This window comes from Amblyomma mixtum, chromosome 5, assembly GCF_055824585.1.
Source record: "Amblyomma mixtum isolate Tamu chromosome 5, ASM5582458v1, whole genome shotgun sequence".
Classification (NCBI taxonomy): Eukaryota; Metazoa; Arthropoda; class Arachnida; order Ixodida; family Ixodidae; genus Amblyomma; species Amblyomma mixtum.
In genome coordinates, this window is record NC_143016.1 from 63,874,507 (window position 1) to 63,897,492 (window position 22,986).

At 49.0% G+C, this 22,986-nt stretch overlaps 2 protein-coding genes across 41 annotated transcripts in view; one reads left to right on the plus strand and one right to left on the minus strand.

Annotated features, from left to right (window-relative positions):
- The window catches only part of LOC149342439 (uncharacterized), a 138,837-nt gene extending 130,200 nt beyond the window's left edge, over positions 1-8,637 (minus strand). For 10 of the 40 annotated variants that reach the window (XM_089544781.1, XM_089544761.1, XM_089544768.1 and 7 more), the window contains exons 1-3: positions 8,589-8,636; positions 8,055-8,446; positions 1,621-1,796 (exon numbers count right to left, since the gene is read on the minus strand). In XM_089544781.1, the coding sequence (XP_089400907.1) occupies positions 1,621-1,796; positions 8,055-8,229 (351 nt within the window). In that variant the 5' untranslated portion in view covers positions 8,230-8,446; positions 8,589-8,636. Of the gene's footprint in view, positions 1-1,620; positions 1,797-8,054; positions 8,447-8,588 lie in introns of those variants that run through there. The other 30 variants (XR_016283036.1, XM_089544785.1, XM_089544780.1 and 27 more) reach the window with 7 other exon arrangements.
- A 10,251-nt stretch (positions 8,638-18,888) lies between these two features.
- On the plus strand, positions 18,889-21,634 carry LOC149342441 (NPC intracellular cholesterol transporter 2 homolog a-like). Its single transcript, XM_089542162.1, has 4 exons — positions 18,889-19,037; positions 20,142-20,240; positions 20,297-20,472; positions 21,419-21,634. The coding sequence occupies exons 1-4, from the start codon at positions 18,926-18,928 to the stop codon at positions 21,500-21,502; spliced, it is 471 nt and encodes a 156-aa protein (XP_089398288.1). The 5' UTR covers positions 18,889-18,925; the 3' UTR covers positions 21,503-21,634.
- Positions 21,635-22,986: the final 1,352 nt, after the last annotated feature.

The following is a 22,986-nucleotide window of genomic DNA, read 5'->3' on the forward strand; positions in this document are numbered from 1 at the left end:
TCTCATGTCTGCACATGGCAGCAATTCTGTCACGACGTCTAGCACGCCGGCGGCCCGGGTTCAATGCCCACAAAGGCCGCAGCTTTCTTTTATGCGAAGCATACTACTTTAGCTATCACTTCAGCCCTTCACCGTGGTTATGCGCCTCCAAATCACGTGATACATGACGTCACACCACGTGACACGATGACGTCACGACAGTAGAGAAACGGGGGCCCACCGCGCGCCGTCGCTGTGGTTGTGCGCCTCCAAATCACGTGATACATGACGTCACACCACGTGACACGATGACGTCACGACAGTGGAGAAAATGACGTCGCACCACGTGACACGATGACGTCACGACAGTGGAGAAACGGGGGCCCACCTCGCGCCGTCGCTGTGGTTGTGCGCCTCCAAATTACGCGACACTATGATGCTTCGCATTCTCCAGGCTTAACCAAGTTAAGCCTCAGCCATTTTTTTTATTATTATTCTCGTGTCTTACATGATTCTAGACGTCATAGATCGATGACGTCACATTCCTAGTGATGTCACAGGTTACCAACTTTAGGTTACCTTTAGGTTACCAACTTCCAGCAAGACACAGCCACCTAATGCTTCTGCTTTAATTTTGGCTTTAATAACTAGAAGAATAGGGTGGAGCGCATTTGCCAGGTATTCTCGGACCATGAATGGTAGTTTACCAATATCCTTCAACAGGAAAGCATGTAACAGCTGTATCCTACCGGTGTTCATCTATGGGGCAGAAACATGGATGCTAATGAAGCGGTTTCAACTTAAACCCAATAAAGTACTTGCCAGCCATTACCGCACGAAAAGGTTCCCTGGTGCACTACAGTGTAGGTACACACCCGATAAATTTACTTTTGCGCTTAACAGTGGGCGCTGAACAGTGCACAGCAGTAGACTGGGCAATTGCACGTTCTCAGTTCGATTCTTGATCGCACCTCATAAATGACTGGTGGAAAGAAAAAACTCACAGGGGCATCTAATTTCTTTATATGTTGGCAATGCGATAGCATTAGAAGCTGCTGATGACTTTATCGGAAGTGACGTTGCTTTCGTCTGGTGACGTCACTTCCCTCCAGCCAACCAGAGAATTTTATGACGGACACTTTTGTCTCCCAATGAAGCTTTTAATGCTACCGCTTTAAAGCTACGTCCCGCACATGCAGACACGTTTCTTCGATATCAAAATGCATTGTTTAGGTTGAACGCCTGAAAACATTGCGTCTTGTGCCGGCGAAAACATTCTATAGTCGGATACAACTTAAGTCTGCAGTGAAGCTCCGCCCACATTCAGCCTCGGCGCACAGAATTCCTCCACGACGAAATAGTAGTCCGCTGCTTAAACGTTTCTTGTTACCTAAACAAGAAGCTTATCACAAGAAAAAAATTATGAGCTCTATAATTTTACTACATGGATTGTTTGATGCAGTCAAGCATTAAAAAGCAGCTTTCGTTTACTGTTGCCATTGGCCAGCGGAGTTATACAAGACGCCGCGGTTCGCGGCCCAGTGTTAACAGCTGCTGTTTTTTTAAGTTGTATCCTACTATAGTTGTAATCTCAAAATAGCAGAAATGGAGTCTACAGGCCCAACTCAGGGCATTACGAACGGTCGGCTGCAGGCTCGGGTCCTGCTGCAAGCAGCTCCGAAGGAAGCTGCAGGCGGTGTAGTGGGCCCAGCGGGGCCTGAAGTGCTTCCGGGGCGAGGCCTGCGATGCCTCCTCCCTTCGGAGCTCCTTCTCGAAGCGGTCCCGGATGGCCTGGATCCGCTCCTCCAGCTCAGACACTGCGCAAGTAATGAACCGAAGCTAGACATAATCATATCTAGAACTTTCATTCTCCATTTTCTCCACGGCTTGTCAATTATTATCAGCACTTTTATGCTCTCATAACAGTTAGGCACGTGCTAGCACCTTCAGATGACAACTCTCGATGAATTCAGCATTCTTGCATAATGTGCGCAACAAATAATTTCGAAAGACAGCGGCGCCCCACGATATAAGCAGTTTTAAGGAACAGCAATACCTTTAGTTAGGTAGGCCTTTAGACAACAATACACTTCACTCGGTCGCTGCAAACGGGGCAGTCGCAGCATCCCCACATTCGCAAACAAATTCGATAGCATCAATTTAAAAATGTACACGCAGTCCAAACGTTTTTGTTTGGTTTAGTATATGGTTGGTTGGTTGGTTTATTGGTTTATTGGGGTTTAACGTCCCAAAGCAAGTCAGGCTATGAGGGACGCCGCAGGGAAGGGCTCCGAAAATTTCGATTACCTGGCGCAGGCGCACAAAGAACAACAGGTGGTCGAAATTTCCGGAGCCCTTCCCTGCGGCGTCCCTCATAGTCTGAGTCGCTTCGGGACGTTAAACCCCATAAACCAAACCAACCAAAAGCGTCTGGATTGCGTGTATCGATGTACGATTTACCGCTGTATATAGATAGTATCAAAGGTTCACTGCAGTTGGTGCTTTGCTTTGTTTTGTACGATTTTCTGTAGCGAATCAGAACTTCAGAATTGTTCGTTTAACCAATAATGTAAAGCTTATTCCATTCATGCTGGCAAGATCTTATGACTTCCACAAAAATCTCCTAATACGTTTTGATCATTTGCCGACGCCTTTATTAGTTTTTGTCTATTTGAACATACTGTCAAGTTTGGGATTTTTACCGGAGTGGAGCGCATACGTCAAGTATACAAGTGCGCATTCAAGTATAGTTCAGTCAAGTAAGTTTAAAAGGGAAGAAACAAGTGTACTATCACGTATCCAATCAAAACAAATTATAAGAACTTCGTAATTGGCGAGTACATTGACATCGACGTAGACCGAGACAATTAAAAAGACTTCCTTTGCGCTTTTAAGTCCCAAACATTATAGGCGAAATGATAAGAACACAGAATGTAAACATGGGCAGAAGTGATGTGCACCACGACGCTGAAACTGCCGACGACGTTGCGTAGTCGTCTTTCTGCATTGCGTCTAGGTAACGCCAGGCGTTTAATACAGTCTAGCAGGCTAATGTCCCTTGGATACTCGGAAGTATTCCAAAGTGCTACAGGCAGGCACGAAACGCCAATCGCGCTCTATCAGTGGCTATCAGCAGACAGGGCACAGTGCGAAAGCATCGAAAGTATCTCTTTCCGGATGAAGGCGATTCTCGTCACGGTCAGGAACTTCCAACCGACCTCTCACAAACTACACTCGCCCGCACAGATCACACATGGAGAAAAATTGATTGGCCACGCACCTCATGGCGAACTGATCGTCGGCACGTAAGATAGCGCTAGCTCGATATTCCGTTTTTATGTCAAGCAGCATCGTTGATATGTCTCGAAGCCTTGCTGCCCGATAGGCCTCTTTCTATCGCTATCTCACGCGTAGTAGCTACACTCGAGTTTCGCGCATCCACGCCTCTGCCTCTGGCGGAGCTGAAGCTGTGGAAAAATCGAATGCAAACCACATCACCCATGCATAAGAACGCAAAGTGTAATCGCACCACACCTAGACAACGCTGAGCGGTAGACCTCCGATCGAAACAAGCGCACACTTCGCTGCAGGTGCGAGTAAATGACGCATGAAGTTACAAGCAAGAAGTCTGTCCAATCGTTTAGTCTGTAGCGTGCCCGTTTCCTGCGGCGCAGGGCTCCGCATGAGTGGACTCGACCTCTGTGGACACTGCGCTTTCGCAGAGGGGGACACATTCGGACATCTTTAGTCGTCGATTACGCGTATTCCGCCGCCATTAGGTAGATTATCAGTGATTAGCTGGGGCGGTATTCTCCCGGTGTCGCCTTTTGCGACATGTCGCATTCGCTCTTCGCTGATTGGCTCGAGCCGCGGTGACGGCGGCGTGACGACACGGATCCGCCTTCCTGCTACGTCATCGTGACGTCGCCCCAATTTACTACGCTTAGTCGAACAACGGAATGCGCTGAAGCGATTCGCGCGGGCGACGGGCTACCGTTAGCGTACGAACGCAATCGGCAGTTGCGGCTTTTGCGCCCTTGGCGTGAAAACATGGCGACGTCCTTTCAAGCGAGAGCCGCCCGCTTCAGCCAATTCAGCAGTCCTTGCGATTCCGGTCGGCATGTTTACCGGCAACTACTGGTATTGTTACTTTTCGCTATGACTTACCTTGCTTCGACGATAAAGCTTAAGCTGCAATTCAGCCTAGTTTTTTAGATACGCTCTCGATTCTGGCATGGAGGAAGAAGTTTTTTTTCCTCCATAGATTCTGGAGCGCGCAACCCTAATGGGACCTCCAGCTACACTGCTACCGTCTGCAACTACCCGAAACGCAGCCGAAACCTAGCACAACTCTCCGGAACGAAATAAAAATAGATTTGGAGCTTTTTCGCGGTGTTTTATAGACTTAAATGAAGTAAAGCGAGTTTATATTAAATTTGAAAATGTTTTTTTGAACATTAGACGTCATGTGATGGCAAATATTCTTGCTATAAAAGATACGAAACTACTGCTGCTAGTGAATCAGCAGTGGTAAATTGTCGCTTCTCGGAGTGAATGAATGCACCGCAGACGAAAGTGCCGGCGGCTTTTTCCGTTTCTTCGAGCATCTGTAAGCACTTTTTTAGGCCCCGCCCATATGCGACATGTCACAAAAGGCGACACCGGCAGAATACCACCCCTGACCTTGCCGTGCACGCAGTCAGTGCATGCACCTCGTGTAACCTTGGTTTAAGAAATGCCTCTGTGACCCTCTGTGCGCCTCCGCGTCCGCGTAAGGGTTTAAAGTAATTGTATTGAAAGGCGCGGCGGCAGACTCACAGTGGGTGGACACCCTACCGTAAAGCAAGAGATTAAGTATCGTGGACGGGTGGTCGTAAGACGCCGCCAAACGCATTCAGCTATGCCTCTCGGACGCTCTCCATGATAGTTTATGGTTTATAAGGGTTTAAAGTCCCAAAGTGACTCCGGCTATGAGGAACGCCATAGTGAAGGGCTCCGAGAATTTCGACCACCTGGGGTTCTTTAACGTGCACTGACATCGGACAGTGCACGGGCCTCTACAATTTCGCCGCCATCGAAATTCGACCGTCGCTGCCGGGATCGAATCGGCGTCTTTCGGGTCAGCAACCGAGCACCATAACCAATGGTATGGTAATAAAAAAAATTGGCAGTGGCTTAGCTGTGGTTAAGCCTGGATATACAATCGAAAAGGTTCAGTTACGTTTAGTTTGACGTCATGGCTGTCGTAGTTCGCGCACAATGCACTAGGAGTACCACGATAACGGTGGAGGCGTTCGGCCGTCCGCACACTGCCTGTACGGAGGCGGAGTAGGAGACGCGCATGTAGCGAATACGGTGCTATCTTAGAATGTTGCTTTAGACACATGTACTGTGGTGTCCATTCCTTTAGGGTGTACACCAAGATACGAGAGACAGGCATTTCCTTACCTTAAAACCAAATTTTCATTTCATTTTCCTTAAGGCCCTTACGGCGCGGTTCGAGAGAGAGACAGGCGTCGTTTCCTTTCCTTAAACTCAATTTTCTTTTCAATTTCTTTCCCTTACAGCGCGGTCCAGGTGTCTACCGAGATACGAGTGTTTCCTGGCGCACTGTTTGTCTTTTATTTATTTTTGTATTTCTGCTATTTTATTTCATTCATTTTTTTTTTTTTACTCTCGTCTCTCGGTTTCGCGCATGCGCCAAGTGGCAAATCTTGGCTCCGACGGCTCACGCGAAGCGCGGCTGCTGTGCGAGTAGTGAAACTTTTCGCTTCAAAAATTCAGGGGACACTTCGCTGAACTAAAGTGCGCTGAGGTGTCGCTGCTTGTGTCACTGATGTGTGGTTAAGATCTTAAGCCTCGCCTTTAAGAGTGGAACGCGACAGCGTCTTGCAACGCTGCCAGGGAGTCCACAGAACGCCATCGCCCGTTCGGCTCTACACTTTGCTCGTCGGTAAAGTGGTTTTTGAGGAAAGGAAATGAATCTGTCTCGCATATCTCGGTGGACATCTTGGTGGACATCTGAACCTCGCCGTAAGGGAAGAGAGAAAGATGGGAGTAAAGGAAGACACCGTATTCACTAGACACGCCATTGTTCATTCCAAACCATCGAGCTGGCATGGCGGAGTGGTTAGCGCGATCGGCTCGCACTCCGGAGACCCTGGTTCGATTCCCCAATTCGACCAATTTCCTCCCTTCCATTACGGTGCGGTTCGGGTGTCCACCGAGATGGCAGAGAATTACTGCGCCATTTCCTTTCCTCAAAAAACCTTGCGTTCAAATGGCAAGGCATCGCGCTGAACGGGTGGTGGCGTTCCTCCCTTCCTGTACGGTGCGGTTCGGGTGTCCACCGAGATGACATTAGGCCCGTAAACATTTCATGCTTACTCTACTCTCGGTTACGGGAGAGGCAGAGATTTTAACGCGACTCGCGTGGCGCGTTGGGTTCTAATGCGAAATAATTACTAGTCCCATTACTACTAATTACTAGTACAACGGGAGCTAAAAGCATTTCATGCTTAAAACAAACAATGTGCCAGGAAAAGCTTTCACCTTGCAGCACTTTAGAGAGTCAAGTGCCCGCTGAATTTTAAGGCGAAAGCCTTTAATGCCTTACTGTCGTTAGCAGACGCGTCGGCAGCCGTGTCGACAGACGCGTCGGCAGATTTGTCCGCCTTTCGGCGTCACTGCTTAAAAAGAATCGGCGCCGAGGGTGGGAATCGAACTAGGGTCTTTGGCATTTGAAGCGGAGACTCTACCACTCCGCCACGGAGGCTCTCTTTTTCTTTCATGGTATTTATTTACATGGTTTTGTATAGAAAGCACATATATACATATGTGTGTGTGTATACATACACACACACACACACACACACACACACACACACACACACACACACACACACACACACACACACAAAAACAATTATTTACAGAGCACCTAGGTAGGCGCTACGTGGCAGAAACATAATAGTAACATATTATAACTAAAAGGACGGTAGGGATATACAGCGCATCAGGAGAGGAAACCAATCCGGTATAAAGTCCAATTTTTCGTAAATGTCCGTTACCTGCAGCAACATTCGGCTAAGTGAAGTCTGGGCGAAACAACAGGTTCAACGTTGCGGTCGTGCATGCGCGTTTTCCAAAGGCTATGAAGTCCGAAGAGACAAGGTTCGAGCATGAATAAAGGCGCATCTAGGGAATTCATGGGTTTCATAAATAAAATAAAAGGAATAAAGTGATGGAAAGGAAAAATAAAAATAAGAAAATGAACAAATAAAAACAAAATAAAATAAGTTATGAAAATAAAAATAAAAAACAGTAAAGATTAGAAAAGGAGCAAAAAATAAAAAATACGAAAAATAAAAAATATGAAAAATAAAAAATAAAAACAAACAGTGCGCCAGGAAACGCTTTCGCCTTGCAGCACTTTAGAGAGCCAAAGTGCCCCCTGAATTTTTTTTTCTTATGCAGGCAGAGAGAACACGGAGCTGGATCAACCTTTCCAGCTCCATGATCTGCGGGCGGCTCTCGCCAAAATGAAACGAACTGCGCCAGGACGGGATAAGGTCACCGTCAAGCTTTTGACGAACCTGCCGTATACTTTGCATGCCAGTCCCTCCTCGACTACAGCAGTACGACTTGGCGCGGGGACACCCCCCTTCCAATCGGCTGGAAAACGGAAAACGGCTCTGGTCCCTTTTATTCCTAAAGCAGCCAAACCAATTGACACAGATAGCTCCGGCTCAGTAGGCGAGCACCCAAATCACCGAGCAACGCGGCGGTTCAAGTGTGAGCGTTTCGCATTCCGCCTCCATCGAAACGTGTCAGCGTTGGCCGGGATTGAGACCCGGCCTGCCACTGGCGCGATAATGCTTGAGAAGGGGCTACGAGCGCAGGGCGACCGCTTCCAGACCTACCAGGATGGTTCGTGGGCGCCTGATATCAGCACATTTGTAAAATCCGACACCTCGCGCTCACCGCTTCTACCGCAAGCAAGCGACCATACACCAGAAGCAATTACATCTAGACATGCGTCAAACTAAACGCACAAAGAAGCGTTCACTACTCACCGTTGAACTCGTTGTTCATAAGTTGAGCTATGGCCTGCAGGGCGGTCTCGCGCTTCTCCTGGTTGCCATAGTTGGGGTGGCTGCTGTGCCAGAGAACCGGCAGATCTTCGTAGTGTGATATTAGCTGAGCCTCCTTCGCCTTGGTAAAGCGGCCTTGGCTGCGGAGCTGAGCCATGATCACCCACTGTCTGTCGCTAGGTTGAAGCTTCTGCCGCCGCCTCGATACAGCGTCTTCTTTGCCACCCTACGTCACAGCAAGCTGCCGTTATTCGCGGACGTTGCGGACCAATCGCGCGTCGTGCGGACGCTCATGCGATGACGCCTGAAGACTGGCTTTTCAGGAAAGGAGGAAGTGAGGACTGTCTGCCTCACATCTCGGTGGACCCCTGAAACTAACCGTAAAAGAAAGTATAAACGAGGTAGTGAGAGAAGAAAGGGAGAGGTGCAGTAGTGGAGAGCGGGAAAATTAGGTGCAGTTTAACTGCTGCTGAACATGGTTAGAGAGTGAAAGCTATGGCGTATCGGACAACTTACGCGGCTTTGCGTCTGTAACTTTGAGTGCGTTCTGGACACTGGCTAGGCAGCGCGCCCACCCAACACCACCTAGGCCCACCTTGCCACCCTGGCACGTGACAGTTAATGGTTGATAGCGAGAGTTTGCTCACCCAATAATGAACGCTGCGGCGTATTCCCGCAGTGCCGCGTGTCTTGAAGAGCGAACGCATGCAGGCCACATGTCTCTCTGAGCACCACGTACGTCTAAGCACGATTCAGGCATCCACTGACCTAGGGAGCCAGTTATCCTTCTTTCTTAAAATCATCCGAGTCTAAAACATTGTCAACACCAACGCCAATGAACACAATGAACATCATCATCATCAGTGTGGCTACGCCCACTGCAGGGCAAAGGATTCCCCAATTAACCCTGTCTTTTGCCAGCTGCGGCCCCCGTATCCCCGCAAACTCCTTAATCTCGTATTGAAGAAGCGTAGCTTGTGGGGCCAGTTGGTGCATGGTAAGTGGGAAAACAGCGGAAAGGACGCGTTCACAAGCAGGAGGAGTACACAGGACAACGCTGGAACGCATCCGCCATCCCAACTTCTTTCTGCCGCCCCCTGCTACACTTGTCTTCCCTTGGAATCCACTCTGTTACCCTTAAGGACCAGCGGTTGTCTTCCCTTCGCATTATATGCCCTGGCCAAGCCCATTCATCGTGATTTCGACTGTCATTGACCCGCGTTTGTATCCTAACCCTAGTTATGCGCCTTTCCTAAGCTGCCGCGCCGTCGGTTTCGTATCTTAAAGCGCGATTCAGGGGTCCACTCTCCCAGCAGGCTAGTTATGCACTTTCCTTTGCTTTATCTGAATGTCAAACGAAGGTGAAATCCGTAAGCGCGGTGACCTTGGCTTTACCTAGCGTAGTGAAGCCTTCGCTTCAATAATTCCGACCACATGGAGATATTTAAGGTGTGCTGACATCGCACAGCACACGGGCGCCTTTGCGTTTCGCCTCCATTTAAACGCGGCCGCGGCAGCCGGGTTAGAACCTGGGTACTCCGGCTCAGAAGCCAAGTACTCTAACCAATGAGCCTGCGGCTACCGGCTTGCTGTCTGCGATGACATTTGCTGGTTTTGTTTCCCGGTTTTAATAGCTTCTTACCACTACCCGATGGAGGTTCTAGTGTGCTGCGCGCTTTTCTATGTGCGTGTACTACGGCCGCATTTCGATGGACGCGAAACGCGAAAGACGCCCATGTGCTGTTCTAAAGCTTTTAATGCGAAAGCAATACTACGCCAGGTGTCGCCTCTTCGCGGTACCGCAGCCTACCCTTCACGGTCGGTGGTCGGTCATGCGACTACTGACGTCATGCCAGAGCGAGAGATGGGGCACCAAGTCGGCTCTTCAGCGCGCCGCATCTAGACTTCGCGGCCGAACGAAAGTAAGTAGCGCGCAGCTGCATCGAAAGGTCAAACGGTGGCGAGGAGGAGTAGCGCGCGCAGCGGTAGCGGCGGCGCACATGCGCAGTAGCACGCGGCTGCGGCGAAAGGTCAATCGGCAGAGTCGGCGGCGGTGGCTGCGGCCACCTGCGCCGCGTGTGACGTCACTCGGTTTCGCGCATGCGCAGAACTGGCAAATCTGTGCACCGGCTCACGCGAAGCTCGGCTCCGACCCTTGTAGTGAAGCTTTTCACTTCAAAAGTCGTTGTGTGTATCAGTCGTTGTGTGTGCCTCTCCTTTCATTTGTCCCCGTCTTTCTGGCTGGGTTTTTCATAAGTATGTACCAACTAACCCAAATTTCAACTCTCCTGCTCTTTAAGCAAAACTTAAGGCAAAATTTCTTGAAAAACTAATAGATTTCCAACAGCAGATGTGAGATGAATTTCAAAAATTTCTTGAAAATCGCCTCCAAGCACTCGAGGCTCGATTCCAAACACTGGAGGCTCGAATGGACTGCCTCCTTGACAAACAGTTCAAAATTTTATACAACTCGATACCTTCGGTACCCAGCTCCGGTCACAACTGGGCACAATGATGGCGGAGGCTACCCCTCAAATGCAGATGGTGCCCTCACCCGAAGTCACCCATCCTCCCCTCACTTCAAAAACTGCTGGGCAGAAACATGCCAAAGGAGTCATCTAATTCTAAGACTGTTCATCCTATTTTAAAACTGGCACTGGAACTGTCACATCATACGCCGTAAGCGAGAAGCGCTAATGCAACTCGTATTAAACTAGAAGCACCTATCGGATATAATCCTTTTACAGGACCGAAAAACTAGCATATCGTTCCCTGGATGTGCTGCTTATCACTCCCCAAATGATAGCGCTCAAGTCGCGTCCACCTTTATTAGGATAATCATACGGCATACGCAACTTATATTACCACACATGTCCAAAACGCAGTCCTTCAAGTCATCCCAGCTGATATTCAACAGGACTCCATACTTATCTCCAATGTCAATAATCTCCCGAGTATGCCAGCATCACGCTGCGCTAACCTATAGCTATAATCATCGCACTGGTCAATAAGACACTAATCATAGTGGCCGCAGACTTTAATTGCGCACATATTGATTGGGGATACCAGACAACGCCTGGCGGAGAGCAAGTTTTCATGACACAAACTCCAGTCGCAGCGCACGGTATACAACGATTTCGATTACCCCGCAAGACAAGGTACAACAGGAATGATGGACAGAAGTCCCCATCTTGCGATGGGCAGACGCATCCAGAATCTGGAATGAAATAGAGCAAACATACCCTAGGCAGTGATCACTATGTTATCGAAGTTCGACTCTGTGGTCCACAAGCATCTCGAAAGAGACGCTTGTTTGTTTGCGTGTTTCTTCCCCTGTCTTAGCTTTTCGCGCTGTACATAATGTTGAACCTTCACCAACTCGCCCAGTTTTCTGTTCTACTTAAGTTCGAAAGAGAATAGAGCACGAACTAATCAACTGGGATAACTTTATAAAAAAAGCGGGAAACAAAAGAACAAGCAGGGCTGAGGGACGCGCAAACGCGGACAGCACAGGTCCTCGAATACCAGGCGGGCTCACCAAGGAATAAAATTTGGCAGAGGCTTAGCTTGGTTAAGCCCGGTAAGTTGCGAAAGCAATAGCCCTGGCTGCGCCTGGTTTGGCTGGTGGTGTGTCTTGGTAGTGCTCTTAGTAAAGCTTATGTTTATCAAAGTTTTGCCCATTTGTTTTCCATGGCATTATACTCACCACACGAGGGCCCCCACGTGCTGGGAGATTTATGCGTGCCTCGGTCGCCAAAACAAGCGGATGACGCTAACGGATCATTGCCTAGAAGCTTCCCTCTACTTTCAATCCCACTTCCTCCCTTCCTGTACGGTGCGGTTCGAGGGTCCACCGAGATGACAGAGAATTTCCTTTCCTTAAAAAGCGTTGCGTTCAAAGGGCAAGGCATCGCGCCGAACGGGTGGTGGCGTTCCTCCCTTCCTGTGGTTCGGGTTTCCACCGAGATAACAGAGAATTACTGCGCCATGCCTTGCCCTTTGAACGCACCGCTTTTTGAGGAAAGAAAATGGCGCAGTAATTCTCTGTCATCTCGGTGGACACCCGAACCGACCGCTAAGCGCGCCGGGCGCGGCAGGAGCGGGAGTTAGGCCGCGCTTGGTAGCTGCGGCCTCGCTACGCGACGGCGCAAGTTGGAGCCCCGCTCTTGCAGCTGTGACGTCAGACCGCTAAGTGCGCCGCGCGTGGCAGGAGCAGGAGTTAGGCCACGCTTGGTAGCTGCGGCCTCGCTACGCGACGGCGCGAGTTGGAGCCCCGCTCTTGCAGCTGGGACGTCAGACCGCCAAGCGCGCCGCGCGTGGCAGGAGCAGGAGTTAGGCCGCGCTTGGTAGCTACCGGCCTCGCTACGCGACGAGCTGAAAGTGCAAGTAGTATTGCTTTCGTAATAATATATCCAGGATAAAGTCCCAGTTATGGCTGCGAAATTGACCCATATTATAGAAGCACATGAAAGTCTCATTAAACGATATGCCCCGCAGAAACGCAACAAAAAGCTCCAAAGCAAGATATCTCAGCTTGCAAACCATATTCAAGAATACAGCCAGCATCTTTGTAGACAAAATTGGCAGCAGATATGCGAGAGCCTCAGAGGAAATCTGAGTACCGCCCGAGCATGGCAGCATTTAAAACATCTGGTCGATCCTATCAAAGTAAGCATCATACAAGGAATCTCGTCGCTCGACTAACACACTAACATAAATACGACACACAGGCACTCCTACAGACCCTTAAGAGCCTACATACCTCGCCAGGCACTCTCACTCCTCTACCGGATTTTGCGGGGCCCCCAAATATTGAGCTGGACAGGGACATAGCAATAAAAGAAGTCCGAGCAGCACTTCATAGACTTCGGGACACAACGCCAGACGAAGGTCGGACAAAAAATGCCGCCCTCAGGAACCTAGATTACCACTCCCTACAAGAACTTACCTATATCTTCAACAAACATTGGCAGAGCAGCACACTGCCAGAGGAGTGGACTCCTGGGCCAGTAGGGGACCAGCCTGGAAGATTTTAAGACGGAAGCCTTTAATGCCTCATCGCTGTAAGCAGCAGTTATCGACAGAAATGTCACGGTTTTCAAATGGTCGAAACGGTCGTGACGTCACAGTGCGCGAATTTCAAACGGGGCCAATTGTACTGTGGCTAGTAACCATGCAACCAATTAAAGGGATCGTATAGTGATGCTGCAAGTAAGTGGGACTGAGTTTAGTTAATTGCTTAATTACCCAATTAGTCTAACTAGTTAGCCCTTCTAGTCAGGCCAGATAAATAAATAAAACCGAATAGGAAATTGGTCGAGTTCCGGAATCCAACCCCGGTCTCCGGAGTGCGAGATAAGCATGCTAACCACTCCGCCATGCCAGCTTTTTTTTTCTTTATTGTTCCGCCATGCCAGCTCGATCAATCTAGTAACGTTGAGCTCGATGGTTTGGAATGAACAAAGGCGCGTCTAGTGAATACGGTGTCTTCGTTCACTCCCATCTTCCTCCCTTCCCGTTACGGCGTGGTTCAGGTCAGAGCCGTATAGAATATACGGCTCTGGTTCAGGTGTTCACCGAGATATGCGTGACAGATACATTTCCTTTCCTCAAAAACCAATTTACCGACGAGCAAGGCGTAGACCCGAACGGGCGATGGCGTTCTATGGACTCCCTGGCAGCGTTGCAAGACGCTGTCGCGTTTCACTCTTACAGGCGAAGCCTAACATCTTAACGTATCAGTGACTCAAGCAGCAACACTGCGCTTAAGGCTTTCGCCTCACCGCACTTTAGGTCAACAAAGTGCCCCCGTGAATTTTTTTTTCTGTGTGTAATAAAGTTGTTTCCGTCCATCCATCCCTTACCTCAAGCCTAGGCAAATTATTTGAGCCAGTCATACTGGCTAGACTGCACGCCCACACGAAAGATAGCGGTCAGTATCCACCCACAGTGGTTGGTTTCCGACCTGGCCTATCCACGGAGGATGCCATGCTTCAACTTACAACAGCTATTCTGGACCCCCTCCTACCTACACACACCAACGCAGCACTGGCAATTGACCGCAAGAAGGCCATCCTAAAAGCCATGATAGACCTAGTGGTTGACCAGCGAACACACAATTACATAAGGGCTTTCCTGCGAAACCGAATTGCGAGCATGTGCTTAGACAACCTTTGTACACGCCGCTACACACTAGCGAACATAGGCACAACGCAAGGCCCCATGCTGTCACCTTTCCTTCTTACCGCAGAACTTATTCCGCTTGCGCGGAAGCTGCAGCACATTCCCCATCTTGATCATACCTTGCACGCGGATGATATTAACCTGTGGACTAATATGGATCGTACGCCCAAATCGAAGACACTGCAAACAGCCGCAACGGCAATACATAAAGAGGTCACCAGGGTAGGCCTCACCTGCTCACCAGAAAAATCTGAACTTCTCTTGATCCCGCCACAGGGTAGAACGTACCACACTCCCATAGAGCCTGCGTACAGGGTAGAGAGTCCAGCAGGTGCGGACCATTCGAATCCTAGACCATTACTTCCAAGAAGATGGGAAAAACACTGAAACCGTCAAACGGTTAAAGAGCAGCCTAGCAGGCACTATGCAGCTAATACGCAGAGTCAGAGGTAAAGCTCACGCACTGAGGGAAGCGGATACTCTACGAGTGGTACAAGCCTACACTATCAGTAGAGTACTGTATTTTACCCCGTACCTCAAACTCAGTGTAACGGAAACCCAAACAATAAACTTTAATCAGACCAGCTACTAAGGTAGAAGCGCTCTGCCTGCCCATAACCACCAACAACGAACGCCTGGTAGAGTTAGGTGTGCAGAACGCAATTAACCGAAGCGCATTTACAAGCCCAATACCTGCGCCTAGTCAGCACCCCTACGGGCAGGAATATAGTCTCTAAACTCCAAATTCGCATCCCCGCTACTCTTAACTCCCTAAAAGCTCTACCCAAAGAAATTCGTCAAAGGCTACGCATTCGACCACTCCCACATAACATGCACTCCGACCGAAACCGCGCGCGACAGGTAGCCAGGAACTTCATCAACGACCCGGCGATGAGCGGAACGCCGTATGGGCAGATGCTGCATGCGACCAACACGGAGACACAGCGGTTGCATTCACCCCGCATACCCCTCCAATTATAAAAAAAAATTGACCAACGGAACTAACCCAGAGGAAGCAGAAGAAATAGCTATAGCGCTTGCGCTCGGCAGCTCCAGTGCCACCTACTCAGGGATTCAAAAGCAGCACTCCTAAATTATGCTAGGGGCAGAGTCTACCCTGCCACCTACCAAATAGTGACTCAGAACCCGCCCTCCTTCTGCAGCACTAGGCTCATTTGGGTGCCTGAGCAAACCTCGGCAATGGAGCCGCCGATTCTATAAGCCGAGGGTCTAGAAACCGGGCACAGGCGAACCGAATGGGGGGTTTCTCAAAGGAGCGTGCGTGTACCTTTGCTGAACTCATTGCGAATACTCGCGCCGACTCCCGACACCCCGCCGACACCCCGACTCCCCTCACTAACAAGGAGCAACACCTAAGGCGCCGTCTGCAAACGCGGACCATACCTACCTCCTCTCTGCTCTCTCACTACCGATCTATCCCACCTTCCTGCCCTCTGTGCGAAGCACAGAAGGCAAACCTTACCCATATCTCCCTGGCCTGTCCGGCTTCTCCTCCGCCCGGCGGGCTGATGCCACTCCAAACATGGGAGGTCTGGGAGACCTCACTACGCTCCACGGATCCGGCAAGGCAGAAGATCGTCGCAGGCTTCGGACTGCCATCGGGGAAACCAATTTTCAGTTTCATTACAGCTGCCCCTTGAGCACCAGCTGATCGGCCAAGCCTGGAGAGCCGTCTTCAATAATAGTGCCCCGGACCTGGGCAAACCAAAGTCACTAAAAGTTCACTCTGTTCGTGCATCTCTGCAGAATGCGGCAATGCGTTCCCGTGCATAACCATCTGAACATGACTGCAAGCATAAACGCCGCCAATGCTGCCATGGTATGGTATGGTATGGTATGGTATGGTATGGTATGGTATGGTATGGTATGGTATGGTATGGTACGGTATGGTATGGTATGGTATGGTAGGGAAGGGACGGGTGGAATAGGGTATTGTAGGGTATGGTATGGTAAGGTAAGATAAGGTAGGGTTGGGTAGGGTATGGCTGGCATGGCGTGGCATGGCGTGGCATGGCATGGCATGGTATGGTATGGTATGGTATGGTACGGTATGGTATGGTATGGTATGTTATGGTATGGTATGGTATGGTATGGTATGGTATGGTATGGTATGGTATGGTATGGTGTGGTGTGGTGTGGTATGGTATGGCATGATATGGTATGGTATGGTATGGTATGGTATGGTATGGTATGGTATGGTATGGTATGGTATGGTATGGTATGGTATGGTATGGTATGTGAGATGTAACGTCCCGAAACTTCACTTCGGCTATGAGCGAGGAGGGGGCTTCAGATTGATCTTTGACCGCCTGGGTTTATCTACCGTGAACTGGCGTCGCCCAGCACACCTGCGTTTTTGCATTCAGGCTCGAGCGAAATGCGACTACCGCAGCAGGGATTACCCCGAGCTGACATCTCCTCGACCCTGTTAAAATTTCGCGCGTCGTGCGAACGAGTTTTTCGCGCTTCGGCTGAGCGCTAGGCGCCGCCAGCTATTTCGAGCCCTCGGAAGGCTCGCCGGGAAATTGAGGTCACCCCTATTGAGCGCGTAGGTCCATTTTAGCCTAAGTGCCTGGCTAGTGTTCGTATAGCAACTGTTCGTCTCGTTGGTCGCGCACAGTACTGGAGGGAGAGAAACCCGGTACTCCAGCGTAATGCTCAGACTTTTGTTACACGTCGCCTTTCAGTCCTTGCTCGTGCCCAGGCCTGTAGCATGTTTCTGGCAACAAAAAAATGTTATGTACTGTAGGTAATTTAATGCAGCCAAAGCTTTCACCCAACATTTGCGACGACCGTTTGGTCCTCCGCTTTCGGGCCGGTACGGCGGCATAACTTTTTCAAGCCTGGTTCCGCTAGTGGGCTGGGTTTGGTGCACCCCTGTGTGAGGAACTTAGTTGCTCGCTTTTTTTTTATTTTTCGTGACAGCTCCCAACCCAACATTAGAGCATTCTTGTAAGCTAACTCTATAAACATGCTTCCCATCATAGTGGCATGTCCAAGTTGTATTGAACGTCCCTATTTAGTTGGATTTATGCAGGAAGGTTATGCTTGGATGTATTTTCTGACAGTTTGTTTTTCTGTTGAGTACTTATACTATGTTTTACGCAAAAAATTTATATACAAACAACCGATAGCAATGCTGTTTCCGCCTCCTCTGTATCGGTCTCTCTCTCCTCTATTTTGGTCTTAAGGGGCATGATGTGTTAACTCGAGTGCATAAAATGCCGATTTCGCCCCGCACTAAAAGGTTTTTTTCTTTAACTACACACCGGAGCTCTACCTGTTAGCACGTAGCTCCACAGAATTAAATATTTTTGTCTCTTCTGTATATTGCCCTCTGTTTGATGCACCGGAAGCTATCGAACATTGGTTTATTGGCTGCGAAGGTGCTATTTTGTTTTGGGACGTTCAGCAAAGGCAACTTAGGAAAGATTTTCTTTTGAGTTCCCACAGTGTGCGATATCTTACGGCCACTCAACATGACTGCGAACCATACGGTATGATTTTTCACTGCCTGTGGAATACCCGCATGTTGGACTGGGATGCTGAGGGTCGTTTCCCCAAAAACGAATTTTGTCCAGATTCGAAGAACATTTATTGAAACTATGTCTAGATAATACTCCAACGGAAGGACACCTACGATGAAAGTAACTTTGCGCCGAAATGGCTTCCGTTGTTGTTTTCTCTTCCCTTGCCACCATTATTTGCGTTAGTTGCGTTCAGTTGCGTGTTTGTGTTTAGTTGTCTTTAGTCGTGTTTTCTGTTAAGCTTCTGCAGCGCAGTCACGAGCTGGTTACTTTGTAAATAAGTGTCTATATAGGTGGTTCCTGTTCATAAACACGTGTAATAAATGTCATCTTGGAAAACAAAAAGCTCGTCGTTAGAGGATTATGTCGTCGCTCAAGGTGCGAGAAATCCCAGGTTGAAATCCCGGACAAGCCCTCAACTATCTTATTTCCTCGAAATAAAGATAAAGCCTCTGAAACAGATAAATCACTAAGGTAATTTTTATCGGGCTGAAGCGTATACTTGCACGCAACTTCGAAAGAAACAGGAAAGGACCTGACCAGCCCAAACGAAGAGGCTTAGCGTGACTTAACGTCTCACATGAAGTTCGACGTACAGCAGCTGCATGAGGGCTATACAAGGGACGCTTTAGTGAAGGACTCCGGATGAATTTTGACCACGAGGGATTCTTCAATTACATGCACTGACAGTACGCAAAGCACGGGCTTATTCGTATTTCGCCTCCATCGAAATTCTACCGCCACGGTCGAGATTCGGTCCAGTGACCTTGGAATCAGGAACCGGACGCCATAGAAACACTGCGGTGTATATAAGAAGCACGGCATACGAAAGGCAACGTCGAGCAAGCGATTCACCGGACTGTCATAAGATACGTTATTTGTCGCTGTGTTCTGTCACCCTAGGGTCCACGGGCTCCGCGACAAAGAAACATCGCCGCTGACGACAGCGAGCAAAAAGTCGCGGCATTACTCACGCGCAGCCTGCGGTGACTCCGCTGCGACGGGTCGGATGACGGTCGCCGCCGTATTAAAAAGCGCGCGCGCGCTGGCCGCGCGTAACACCAGAAGCACGCTTTTAAGACAGGACTTGGAAGGAAGCCGCGTCTCTCGAACGCCGCAGTGATGGCCGGTTGGAGTTCGGTGTCGGCCCCTGCGCTGGTGGTAGCGTTGGCCGTCCTGCTCACGGCATTGCTGGCAAGGGCCGGCTTCAGCGTCGTGGATTTCAACTCTTGCGGTAGGCACCGGTCGGCAGCATTTTGAGGCATTTTTCGGTCAGGCTCAAAGCATTTTTAAGCATGCACCAAATGGGATGCGGCATAGCTGTAATCTTGCATGCCGTGCTCGTGTAAAGCGCAAGCAGTGGCGTGCATGGTAAGCGAATTGTGCAGCATTAGGAAGTGTGCAGCAGGTTAGCATTTGCTGGTGGGAGTGCGTCGGGAGCTATGTGGCGTTGTGAACTTGAATTCCGAGCTAAGCATTACTTGAACTTCGCCAGAAATGTTACTCACGAATATATTTCAACCTCTGTTTTGTTTTTACCCATAATAGGAGTCATTATGTCACAGATTTATAGGGTGAACTGTTGTGAAACCATCACTTTGAATTGCTGCTGGAGTTAATTGCAATCCATACGTTGATTCATCCTTAAGGGGGCTGTCAATGTTTCACGACCACTTTTGCATTGGTCCGTGAATCGCCAAAAGAGGGACCTAATCAGTCGCAGGTTCAGAACTCTCGCTTTCTTTATCATCATTTCGGCACCATAATGTCGAGTTATTCTGCGTACACCTGCCGTCGTTTCAATGTCAACACAAAGTAACAAGGAAAGGGAAAGCATCAGGGTGCTTGCGAAAGTTTTGACAAGACGACTCGAAGCGTTGGCCAGCACCTTGAGGCTTCCCTCTCCCTTGTTCACTTTGTGATGTGAAGAAACCCTTCTAACTGCGATATCTGCGTTGTTTAAATGTGTTATCGCAACACAGTGGAGATGGCGGTCGCTTGCGTCACAATCTAAAACGACCCTCTAACGGCGAGCACTGTTAATGGGAGCCCACCCTGAGCCGTACTGTAACTGAATTTCGTTGTAGATGAAATTTTTGCTCTTCCTTGGCTTGGCTTGCCTTGCCTTGGTTCTCAAGCGAAACGGCGCCAAGCCAAGGCAAATAAAATTAAGAACTAAGTCAAGGGAAAAGAGAGAAGATGAGAAAGTAGATGAGAAGATGAAGAGCGAAATGAGGTTAAGAAAAGAATTGCAGTTTAAATAATGCCATGGCTTAGATGATTCAAAATTTATCCCCCCCCCCCCCCCCCCCTCTTCCTTCGGCCAATTCCGCTGCAGGTGGCGAAGTGCTGCAAGTACGCGTAGACCCCTGCGATAAACTGCCATGCACATTCAAGAAGGGCCGGTCGGCAAAGATTGAGATGGACTTTCACAGTGGTAAGTTTGTTTGTACAATACGTTTGTACAATAATCAGTTACTTTTGCAAACGCAGTCAACAACCAGTCCCGAGTGAGTGTGGCCATTATGGGCAAGGCAGGCGGAGTACTGCTACCTCTGCCGTTCAACCAGAAGAACGGCTGCATTAGCTCGGGCCTTGACTGCCCCCTACAAGCCGGCCGGAACTACACTGTCACACGCGCAGTCAAGGTCTACCGGATCTACCCTAAGGTAAGCCAAGGTGGCCTGCCCCTGAGTTTTGGCCGCAGATATCTGTCTTGTTCTCCAGTAATGAACGGCAGCTTCGCCCCCATAAAGTCTGACGGTGCCAGTGTCCAGCCTAAGCACTGTGACTGCAAGTCTCAGATCCGGGATCTGAATAGAACTCTTCATTACGGCGAAAGCTTTATACGGCCCAATAGCAACGAAACCCGGTGTCATAGTCGGCGTCCAAAAAAAGTGGTCCAGAAAACCCTCAATGACGTCTTCAGCGAAGAAAAAAATGACTTCCGAAGATGCGGGTATTGAACCAAGCCTTCAAACTGCGAGGCAAGCACACAACCCATGCACAGACCACAAAACTTGTTTGCTTCTTGGTGAATAAAGGTAAACCTAGTGTGTGCGCTGCCTTACTACTTTATGTTAATGAATAGATGCGTTGCTAAAAAGGAAGCAAGAATGTAAATTAAAAATTGATGATTTCGCCTTCAAAGCACGTAAGTAGTCCGAAGTACCCTCTGGGATTTTTCATCGCCGGCTACAAGACTTGAGTACTTTTACCTGTGTGAACTGACAGCTGTAGGATCTTACACTGTTGACAAAAACAAATCGATATGGGTTGATGCGAAGTTTATGTGTAAACTGATGTGTGGGGGAAGGGAGATGAACGAGCTTAACACGCTGCCCAGACTTCAGTGTCGGCAAGAACGGTTGCGCTGCAAGTCGGTTGGTGACTATTAATGTCTCCTTTCACCGTGAAAACTTGTATATCATGTTTTAGTTATTGAGGCAAACCTCAATTCAGAACGCGTTTTATTAAATGAACTTCAAATGAACAATTTCTTGCAGTTTTATCTTTAAACTTAAGCAATCTATACATACTTTCATATTTACGCGGTCATAAAAATGCAAAACTCCAGGCTTGGCAAATTGTAGTTTTCTTCTTTTATATCTGCAGATGGAAATTCTCGCAGTCTTCCAAGTGAGCGGGAAAGAAGGAGATGTGCTCGCCTGTGTCGAGTTTCCCATACACATCACGTGAGGACCTGCGGCAGCAGGGCCACAAACTTCTCAAGACTAATGACAGAACAACCACTGGTCCGCGAGCAGTGGTTTGCAGCCAGGTTTCAACAAAACTGTGCGGTGTTGACTCTATGAACAAATTCACCGTGAAGAACTGAAAACAGTGTGTGAACTGAGGCTTTTATGTGCATATTAAAAAAAAACGAGTAGCTTACGATTCTGCTTGTCGAGCGATCTTGTTACCAGTAAAATACGACCGCTGCATACGTACACCATGACAAACGACCAGGCTTCTCGTCTCACCAAAAAGAAAGCACACGGCGCCCCTAGCAACATCTCCATTAGGTAAATTATATTTCTGCCTTGCTGAGTAGTATGCCCATTAATTTCTTTGCTGTCTTAGTTCATAGCTGCATGGAATATGACGCCTATGGACGTACGCAGCTAGCAGTTCATTTTTTTTATTTTTGGGTTGGCCATGAGCGAAATTGAATACCGACTATGGACCCGTAAATGGACCAACCGCTGACAGTTGCATCAAAGCTTGGGCCATAGGGCCAACTTCGTCACTGGGTCTCGAAGCAGACAACTTCAAAGCTCTCGGCAAAGCCACTAACATGATGCATCCATTGCCAAAGAGCGCCATGGCACAAGGTTTTCTGGTCTACTCAAGGTGAGCTCAAAGAACCGTTTCCCAAACATTTTACCCCAAAGAAGTTGAACATCACGTCAGGGGAAGACTTATACCAACTGTGTCACTGGTGGGTGCCTGGTGGAGAACTGGGGATCGAACGCCGCACCTCGCACATGCGAGGCGGATGCTTAAACCACAGGCTATCGCTGTGGGCCGCAAACATGCTGACATCGCTAGGAGCATGAGTTGTGTACCAGCGTCTTTTTGCACAACCAGAAATTTCGTGACTCCCATACCTTCCTCTTCATCTGAGACCCCTTTTTTGGAGCATATCACCGAAGGTCTAACCAACCTTTTTAGCGGCCGCTTCTGAGCCAAGCTCTGACAGTAAATGAGTCTTTTTGGCACGTAATACTACTAGAAAATTTATTCCAGTTTCGCATCAGTTTTTCTGATAGTGCTCATAGAGCCGTCAAAACCTGGACAATCCATGAAACGTTCGACGCATACATCTCTTTTCTGCATGATGAAAGGCTAGGATTGAACCATCGAGTTCCACCTCTGCTACCGTATCTTAGCCTTCTCGCTATTTAGTGCTTCAGAGACCGCGGAAATTTTACGCAGCCCACGCGAACCTCGCCATTCTACCTGCTTTCGTTATCTTTTCCACCGCAATGCATTAATTGGTAATCTTCCCTACGAGTGCGGGATTGCATAAAGGACACTCACATATTCACAAGCCTGCCTGCCTGCCTTCATGCGAAGCCCCATCATCATCATACTTAAGCTGCGACACTGACTGTAAGTATAGGGGGCGCAAAGTACGCACACGCAAGCGCAAAGACAGGCCCGCCGTGTCCTGCATTCAC